Consider the following 10,000-nt stretch of genomic DNA (forward strand, 5'->3'; position numbering starts at 1 on the left):
TAGAGCTCTTTTCTTGTATGCAGGGCATAATGATTTATTTGTAGATTCATGCGGACCTTTGCAATTGATGCATGTAGGCTGGGTGTTTTTGCAAGTTGTCAGCTCTTTAGGATGGAAAGATTTACAATTACTACACTCTTGGAGAATTTCATTGCATTTGTTTGTCGTGTGTCCCAGTTTGAAACACTTCTGACACTGAATAGGCTTAGGTTTGTATTCCTTGTGTGGTTTGATTTGCCCAAATAGGAATAATTTTTCTGGGAGATCAATTTTATCCTTTAGTGTGAATAAGAAGGATCTACTAGTTTTTAGGCCAGTAGAGTTAGGTTTTACAAGTTGGGTAACATCCTCAACTGGGATTGTGTTTCCAGCCCTATCTGAGAGGCCTTCTTTTAACTCCTGAGTAGATATCTCTGGGGGAACATTATAAACTACAATTTTTGTTGGTGATTGTTTTGGGTTCCAATTAGATGCAATAATTGGGATATTCAGAAGGGATTTAAGGTTAATTATTGTATCTGCTGATTTCTGATCTTCTACAGCTAAAAGCAGAGATCCATCACGGCTAATGTTAAGAGAGAACATTGATTTTAGCAATTTAAAAATTGCAACTATTATTGCAGTTATCATTTTTATTTCAATTGGGGTAGTGGGAGTAATTTTAAGTTAAATTCCTAAGTTTTTGGAGGGAGGATATTGGGCAGGGAGAGGGGAAATGCTTTTAATTGGGGAGATTTTTTTCCTTTTTTTAGAGCTTATAGAGAGGACCTCTTGAAACCCAAACTCATCATTTATGGTTGCATTAGGACCTACAGTTATCATTGTCCTATTCTCCGAATCGGAGCCATCATTAGAACTTTCAGATAATGTGCTTGACCAGCCAGGATGGGTATCTTTCACTATGGAATTTGATTTGGGATCTGGGGGGACGTTTTTTTTTTGAGGCCTTATGAAAAATGCCTATTTGAAAAAGCTTTAAAAACAAAAATAAAAAAAAAATAAGAAGGGGAAAAATATTATATAAAACACTATTCACAAAAATATTGGAAGGATAAACACCACAGTATAGCCCTGAGGATGACTTGAGCAGGATAGGTTTGGTACAACTACTGATTAGAAGCGATAATAATCAAGAAAATATATTTCGATTTTCTTGTACGGTTGCTGTTGTTGTTGTTGTTGTTGTTGTGGAGTGTCTGATTTAGCGTTATAATCTTACTACCTTCTTCTAAAAGTGGCAGCTGAAATATGCAATTCACGTTTAAATTGGCCTTACAAAGTCAACTGACTGTCGAGGTCTTGATTTTTTAGTGATTAATTGTACTTTTTTCTGTCGACTTGGAACTGAGCGCATTTTTAGGCAGTAATTTCAAATTTAATACTATAACACCCTATAAATTGAATATGTGCCAATAGATTAAATATTATGAAAATGTTATGTGGAACAAATTTTGGCCCAAAGCCCGGCTTTTTTATGGAATTTTATATAAAATACATAAGAGCAAAATTGGAATATGGAGGAATAATTGATATGGCAGCGTCTAAGTCCTTGTTAGAGGAGCTGGAAACTATTCAATACAGTGCTTTAAGGACAGCTTTTGGAGCAAGAAAGACAACTCCACAGAGCTTTCTCGAATCAGAAAGTGGGGTTGAGAAGCTAGGTAGCAGGAGAGACATAGCAACATTAAAGTTTTTATGGAAGACATGGATATCTGACCAGTCAAATCCAATTAAATCAAGAATGCTAAAAGAGGGAAGGTTGTGGTGTTCATGGAAAAAACTATTCGGTATTGTGAGGGCAAAGGAGATAATGGAAGAGTTTCAAATGGATTGTCAGTTGACATCAATGTTGAGAGTTTCCAATATGTTCATAACCCCTCAGTGGAAATCCATCCCATACCAGTGCAATACTGAATTTGAAAAGTGTGATAATCTAGATTATGATCAATCATTCAAGATGAGAAAAGAAATGCAATATCTTGACACTGTGGATATCTTCACAGATGCATCCAAAGTGGATAATAGAGTGGGGGCTGCTTTTGTAATTCCCTCCAAGAATATAGTTAAATTGATTAAATTAAGTGATGTAACTACAGTTTTTCAAGCAGAAGTAGTTGCAATAGCCAAAGCAGTGGACATTGGATTGGGTACCGGGGCATGCAAACATTAGTGGAAATGAAATGGCTGTTGCTGTTGAGAAACAAGCATCCATAGAAGACGGGCAAACACTTGTAGGTATTATGCCCAGGATGGTTAATCAAATTGGGGAAGTGATAAAGCAATTGAGAATAAAAACATTCGAGAACAGCCGTGTATTCTTAACAAATATATTAGTTATACAAATGAAGGAAAGGCAATTTGAAAAGAAAATATGTGCACCGCTAAGTAAATCTAAAGCCAGGGTGATATTTAGACTAAGGTCAGGTCATGCAGGAATTCAGGAATACAGAGCCCGTTTTTACAATGAAGATCCGAGATGTGCATTTTGTGGAAATGAGGAAACGGTAGAACATCTTTTATTTGAATGTACTGGAACAGAAGACAGGAGGAAGAATATTAGACAGTTTATTAGAGAAAAAAAAAATTTGACAGAGTAGTGACATATTAAGTGGAGCGGGCTTGAAGAGTGACTGTGCTGATGGACTTAAGTTGATATGCAAGTTTTTAAAGGATATTAATCGGATACATCTTATGTAAACCAAGTAGTATAGTGATGACAAGAAGCCTCCTGAGTCCTTGCAGGAAGAGAGGAGCAACCATCCATTTCAATTTAAATTGAATATTACCAACTGTTAGCTCTTATTCAGTTAATTACGTGATTCTAATGTGCCTAACCATTCTAAAGCAGAAACAAACCATCCTTTAATAAGAAAATTTTGTCAATTCAACTTACATTTGAACTTACCACATGAATTTATAATTTCTGTGTCAACATGGAAAACAATGGACCTTTTTTTGTTGTCAAAAGATAGGATAGTTTTGAAACGATGTCATCATTTTACAAACTAAACACGAATAAAATAAAACTTCCTGATTCCTTTTCCTGTCTACAGAGATTCACTGTGTCACATTTGGATATAATAGGTATCTAGCACAAAATTGTATATGAATGACAGCATCTAATGTAAAGAATTTTCTAGATGAGGCTGTTTTGAGATTATTTTGAAATTAAAACACGCGAAAAAAGAAACGGATTGGCTACATTGATGAGAAATATTCCTTTAATAGTCTCCCTTTGGCCTATAAAAGTCAGATTATTTTGTGTAAGAAATTGAATTGCTCAGTAGGATAAGGAAATTGACATTTAAGATTATGAAATATAATTTTGCCTACATTTAGACCTAGGCTTATTACAAATGACTAACGTTTCACCCTTTAGATCTCACGGATGAAGATAAGACTAAAAGAGCAACTCTGCCTGTCTTCAGATATTAAAAGTTTGGTATCATTCTTGTCTATGCTGTTTTCTGAAGGAAATGCTAATGTTTACTAGCCTAACAAAAGAGTGGTACCATTTGAACCCACAATCAAGTATTGTGTTCACACTGCCCCCTTGCAAATAATGGAATCACTTCCTAATTCATGAAGGTCAGCTGTGTGAAAATATAAATTGGAAACATGAAAATTTGATTAGTATAAGCGTGCTGGGTGTTTTAAGGAAAAATTTATTAGTTAGGCTATGTTCTCTGTTAGTTTGTATTTACATAGAGCTATATATGTTACCATTAGGGGAGAGGAGTAGGGCAGGGCACATCACTAGAGTTGCAAATATTATGCTAGTAAAGAATGTTGATTTGGGAATGGAACAGTGCTAGCCTATTACTATGTTATTATAGTGGTTCTTTCTAAAAAGTCATAATTCTACTGGGGTACCTCATTTTAAATACCCTTAAATTATGAAATCAAAATCTGATTTAATTTGGAATAGTAAACCTACCTGACTGGCAAAGATATAAATTATTGATGTTCATTCAGTAGCTTAAACTAGACCCACAAATTATTCAAATCTTGAAGTCAAGATTTAATTTTTATGCCTCTGGTAGTGAACTTAGTGCTCACATGACTGGAAACTCTACCTGATATATGAACATCCTCCTATGTATTACTGAAAATTCAAAATTTTCAAACAAATAATATGTTACTCCAAACCTAGCTCTTTCTAGTGAAAAACCTTGGTTACTAACCTTGTTTTCAATGTTGCCACCTCAAAACACTTCTGTTCTAACTTGTTTAACACCAAAACACAGGAAATGTGGCCAAAAATAGCAACTCCTTAAAAAGCATCAAACAGGAGTATGGCTGAAAGCTGTGTACCAGGCAAGAGCTCCAAAGCTGTTCTGTGTAGGCTAGTCAATGTGATGAATGGTTCTGTGCTTAGTGCTTCTAATGATCAAACATGGAAGATGACATTTTTAATGATAAGAATCATAAATTTGGGGGTGTTTGGGTGTGCCCCATATGTAAGGCTGGTGACAGGGCCAGCAAGAGGGTGGGGCAGAGCCCCATGGCTTAGGACCCAAAGTGGGCCCAGCACAGCCAAATGTAGAATTTATTTTGCTTTATATGTAATCTGCTAAAATCAAAAAATTTAAGATGGGTTTCTAGTTCACTAAATATTAATTTGATTTTTGTGTTGAATAAAGTTGCAATTGTGAGAAACCAAATTAATCAAGCTATCAATTATTTTAATGATATATTTTTACTAGTGTAACAAAATGGTTTGGAGGTGGCTGAAAGCCACAACTGCAGCTGACAGACAATCAATATTTGCCAATGCACAGCAATGATCATTATTTGCCAATACTTAGTAATGATCAATATTTTCCTACTAGCAGTAAACTACTGTGCATCCCATTTGACTGTTTGAGTAGAGGTTATGTTGTGTTTTAGCTGTCAATCAGTCTACACTATTTTAAAATCTTGTTTTCATTTATCAATGAACAAAAAGAAAAAGAATAACATACATAATAAATAAACTCTCCATCTAAAGCAATCTTCTGGACTATCAAAGAACCTGACTTTAGGTTGTCCAGAGTGGATGTTCAGTATACACTAAAAATTATGTATGCACTATCCAAAATTATAACCTACATTACTTGCCAGTTATTTTTAAATCAAACCATTTTCACTTATGAATTAATGGAATAATATTACATTCTATATGCTTTGGCTATGAAAACAATTCAAGGTGACACACCACTTTTTACCAAGTCTACTCTATTTCTGAATTTATTTATTAATGAACAAAACAAAATAAATATTTAAAACATATATAATAAATAAATTCAGTGCCTTAATTACTCTTCTCTGCTTCCCATGAACCTGACTCCAGGTTGTTCTAAGGGGAATTCCTGTATACACTAAAAAGCACATATGCATCATCCAAAATCATAACATACATGACTTGCCAATTTTTTTTAATCAATCCATTTTCACTTATGAACCTATAAAAAAAAAATAGTAGAGTCACCCAAGTTCCTGTAACATAATCCATCAAACATTAGTCTTTCATTCTCCTCAAGTCCCCACAGAAATAAAGAATAAATTAAATTTTAATCATAATAATCCTTCAACTATACCAAACAGATAAACTTGTTCAATAAAACTGTACTTATCATGCATTTTATCCCTTGAGTAGGGTACTGCCTTAATTAATTCAGATCTTCACTATCCATCTCATTTTACAATTTAATGCCTGCAAGAATAATCATAGTTTCAGCAATAGCTGGAACTTAGTAAAGAGCAAACCATGGTTGATAGTAACCAAAGTTTATAAACATGTTTTGAACATTTGTGATCTAGTCTGATTCTGTAATTGTAAATATTATTTCCATTTTTGCCCAAAGAAGGTCAAAATACCATGGAAGATCAGTTATAAGATATCTTATTGTTATGTTGTGGTCTAAAACCCTCAGCTGGAGGTTTTGAGCCCTCCCCCCATCCTGAAAAGAAAGGAAAATCACTTTTTGCATTGTTAGCATGTATCTTCTTATTCTGCCAGGCTAGCTCTGTTTTCTTCCATGGCTATTGTAAGATTGCAGAGAGAAGCTTAATGGCCCATTCAAAAGATACTGTCTATATATGTGTCTCTTATGGACTTGTAATAGAAACTCCATTGCAAATGAATGTATGACACTAAAATTGGCACTTTATGGTGCTGTTTGTGGAGTGGAAAGGCTGGGAAGCATAGCATGAGCAGTATTGTAATCTTTGTGGTAGAAACTTCTTAATTGGAGGTTTAACAATCCCCGTTTTGTACACTCCCCCTTAGTAAGTAACAACTAAGAACATATTGTAAAAAAATCTGATTAATGAAGAAAATGTCGTTTATTTATTTTCGAGAAAATAATTTACTTTTTAGGTGCAAATTATCAAAGATACTGGTAACAACATACTTCTTTGACTCTATATTTATGTGACCAAGTTTTACATATATTGTGGGAAAGTCTAAGGAAGGTTGGAGTTAAAACTTGTAGTCAATATCCCATTTTAACAAAAATCATGTTGACAATTTTAGTTTCATCTCCTATAAAGAAAAAATCTTTATTGGAGGAAGTTTACAGAAAAGATAATTCTGTAAGGTTTATTGTATAGATGTTTAAAAAAACATTAAAACAAGCAAAAATTAATTAAAAAGGTAAGATTTTTCTTATGTAAGTAAAGAGCAGACTTTAAACTTAAAACAAATAAAAGTTATTGGTTTGCAGGTTGGAAAAGATAAATCTACAAAACTAGCTCAAATTAACTGAAAATATTTTCAGATGGCCTATTTGTAGAATTCTACAAACCAGGTATTTACTGAAAACTGAGCTTGCTTTGTATGATGGTGCTAAAGTTACCAATGCCATAGCTGCTAAAAGACTATTTAAAGTCTTACAAGTACTTTATTCTCTGCATTCTGCTTATGGAATATTCAGCTCCTAAGAGAACATCCTGTTTTATAGGGTTGGTTTTGTGTTATCAGTAAAGTGCTAGTTTTTAAGAATGTAGTTTTAAGTAAAGTGCTAGTTTTAAGGTGAAGAAATGTCTCAGCATCATTTATAAAAAGGAGCATGAATTAGAAAAGTATATTAATTTTTAAGTAAAATATTAATTGCTTGTACATTCTAGTTCAACATTTCAACAGTTAAATCCTTAATATTTTAAAGTTTGATATGTTCAAGTTCCTGAATTTTTCTCCTATCATTTTCTTTGTAATGAACCAGAAACATAGTAAAACAGAAACTAATTTAAGGAAAAATGTAATGGGCATGTCTGCAACACATACTTTCAACATCAATATTATTAGTCCAAACGAGTATAAGATCAAATCACGTTTATCTTTGGTTGAGTGGGCCTTTCCAAATAGGTCTTTATTGTCACATGTATGTTGCACTCTACTGTAGTCAGGTCAAAATTTTCTTCAAAAAAGGTATTTTAATATTTATTGAATAGTATATTGTATTGTAATTGAATAATTTTATTGAAGTACATTTATATACTGTTAGCAATAGCATAAGCATTAAATCAACAGGTTCTTTTTCACACTGGCTTCTTTTCTCTCTCTTTTTTTTTTTACATCCTTTTCTTAGTTGCTGAAGGAATATCCTGAACTAGTTCTTTCCTTGTGACTGATCATCTTTTGATTTAATTCAGAATGCTAGAATCATAAACATAGCCATGATATGAACATGCTATAAGCTGTACTTCTTCTGTTGTTGTTGGTTATTTTTCATTTTAAATTTATTTGTTTTTACGAGCCAACCTATTTTAATATCAAGCCTATGGTATGCAGTTTTTTATCCTTTTTTTATGTGGCACTTAACACACAGAGAATCCTTTGATAACTACTTGATTTATATCCTTTTTATTATCTAGAATTAAAATGAACTTGAGCAATTTATCTTCCAGTCTTGTTCAGTATTCACAAGCTGGGTGTATTTTCTTGGGTAATGTTTAAGCATTTGTACTTTTGTTTGATAATCATACAAATGATAATGGCATGTTTATGACAATAATTGTTTCTTTCAGAATACAAGATACGAAGGGTGTGTTAGTGATTTTGAAGTTAGAAAATGCTCTTTCTGAAGAAGGTATATCGTTGTTTTCTTCTTCAAAAAGGTTTGTCTAATAAGATTTATTTTTAGAAAGGTTGTGTAATTTACTATAACAAACGAACAGCAGATATAGTTTAGCAGCCATCCCGAGAAGTAAAAAACTGGTCCATGGGGGCTGCAAAAATACACTAAAACAAGAAAAAAAAAAGAAAAACAAAGAACAACCAGTCCACAACACATTTCCAATCAGCACCTTGAAACCTTATAGTTAACCAGACAATTTCAACTAATATTCTATTCTATGGTGGTTTTGGTATCAAGATTTTTGGAGGTGATTGATTTTACATGAATTTTATGCCATGAGTTTCTGTCTAGCAGCCTTGAATTTCCAGTTAAGGTCAAATTGATTAATTTGATTCTGCTATGTTTTTGACCTCTTGGTAATTTTTTATTTTTGTGAAATTCTCATCTACCACCTTATCCTTATCTATTACCTTTGAGTTTTGTGCCTAACCAGAAAATGTTGGATACAGGAAACAAAGGAAGTCCAGACTTTTTTTTCTCAACTTCATTCATTGAAGTCTTGAGGTCAGTGTCTTATTTGTACATTATGAAGCAATCCTACGTTAATTTTTCCTGTACACAACTGAGCCATTTTGTCACTATATAATCCAGTCTTATCAAGAGCCTTCATGATTGGCTTCATTAATCCCAGCTTGATATGTAGTGAAAAGATTTTTTTCTCATGGGAAAAAAGGGATATTCCTTTCCCCAATATCCATGCTTTCTCTCTTAGACTACTTTTTTCTAAACCTGTGATATATTTTGTTTCTGCTATCCTTTATGTACAAGAATCAAAGATATTTGGTGTGGCCACTTTGCTGGCCAAGGAAAAGGTTTACTATTTTCAAGTCTACGCAATACCAACCGTTAATGTTCTGGATACTTCATTTTCTCAAAACCAAGTCTATGATGACCCACTGTTCTTTCAATTTCGCTGAGTAAGTAATCAGTATTGAACCATATTTGTTTCTATTACGTGAAAGTAAACGTTCCAAACTTTGCTTTGGGCTGTCAACCACTGAATGCAAACTATCCAGAGAATATTCAGGAAAACATACTTTTCCAAGGAGTCTCCTAATAATGAAAAAGCACTGGATTTTCTTCTTCAGAGAAAAAGGGTAGTAAATTTTTTTCTCCTGTATGACAAAAATGCATTTTTGTCCCTGGTTCTAATAAGTTTTTGTCCCTGTTTCTAGTAAGTTTTTGTCCATCAACCTGGAAGCCAGTAATTCAGTAGCTTCTTCAATAGGTTGAGATCCCTGGTAAGGTCAAGAAGCTCATCTTGGTTAACATTTTCAGGAATTAATTATCTCTGTTCATAATCACTGTACCCTTCAGTAGCACAAAAGACTGATCAAATGCATGTGGGTTGTTTTAGGGGCACCTTCATCCCCCAGAAAGTCAAAATTATACTGATTATTGGGTTGGAGTGGCGAAAATACTGATGGGGGAGCCAAAAATTTATCTGTTCTCTCCCAAATATTAATTCTGTAGCTATCCCTGCTTCTAATTTAGGGGTCGGGTTTCTTGCAGAATCTAAGTCAGGATAGGATCACTTACTATGGTTTTTTAGATTGATTATGCTAATATTTACTATGTAGAAATAACATTCTTCGAAGTGATTTTTGGGTTTTCTCCAAATCACTGGTAAATTTCAGACCGTTTCTTTCCCATGTAGACAACTGACACAAATGCTCTGCACGAGTTTTATAGACAATATGCAGGGTCCAGTTTATATCATGATCAATAAGCTTTACACCACGATATTCTAGATAAGCTCTCTGAACAATATCACTAACAATTTCTTCTATTTTCTGTTAGTGTGTATTCCCTGCATGTGTAGTAAAAACATTAGGATTATGTACACAGATTCTTTTGCTTGAACTCATTTTATTTCCATT

The 10,000-nt window shown here is 33.5% G+C and overlaps 2 protein-coding genes and 1 pseudogene across 5 annotated transcripts in view; 2 read left to right on the plus strand and 1 right to left on the minus strand.

The window, feature by feature from the left end:
- LOC148948691 (uncharacterized) overlaps window positions 1-3,038 on the minus strand; it is a 169,502-nt gene extending 166,464 nt beyond the window's left edge. The window contains exon 1 of the mRNA XM_089094602.1: window positions 2,906-3,038. The gene's annotated coding sequence lies outside the window, so the exon portion shown is untranslated. The remainder of the gene's footprint in view (window positions 1-2,905) is intronic.
- On the plus strand, window positions 1,427-2,697 carry LOC148948692 (uncharacterized; annotated as a pseudogene).
- Window positions 2,585-10,000, plus strand: part of Acsf3 (Acyl-CoA synthetase family member 3) — a 42,407-nt gene continuing 34,991 nt past the window's right edge. Inside the window, exons 1-2 of one of the 4 annotated variants that reach the window (XM_089094605.1) lie at window positions 2,585-2,656; window positions 8,011-8,100. In XM_089094605.1, the coding sequence (XP_088950731.1) occupies window positions 8,055-8,100 (46 nt within the window). In that variant the 5' untranslated portion in view covers window positions 2,585-2,656; window positions 8,011-8,054. Of the gene's footprint in view, window positions 2,792-2,944; window positions 3,085-3,170; window positions 3,264-8,010; window positions 8,101-10,000 lie in introns of those variants that run through there. The other 3 variants (XM_089094604.1, XM_089094606.1, XM_089094603.1) reach the window with 3 other exon arrangements.

This window comes from Artemia sp. Qi Xiang Cuo, chromosome 9 (assembly GCF_049724085.1).
Source record: "Artemia sp. Qi Xiang Cuo chromosome 9, ASM4972408v1, whole genome shotgun sequence".
Lineage (NCBI taxonomy): Eukaryota > Metazoa > Arthropoda > Branchiopoda > Anostraca > Artemiidae > Artemia > Artemia sp. Qi Xiang Cuo.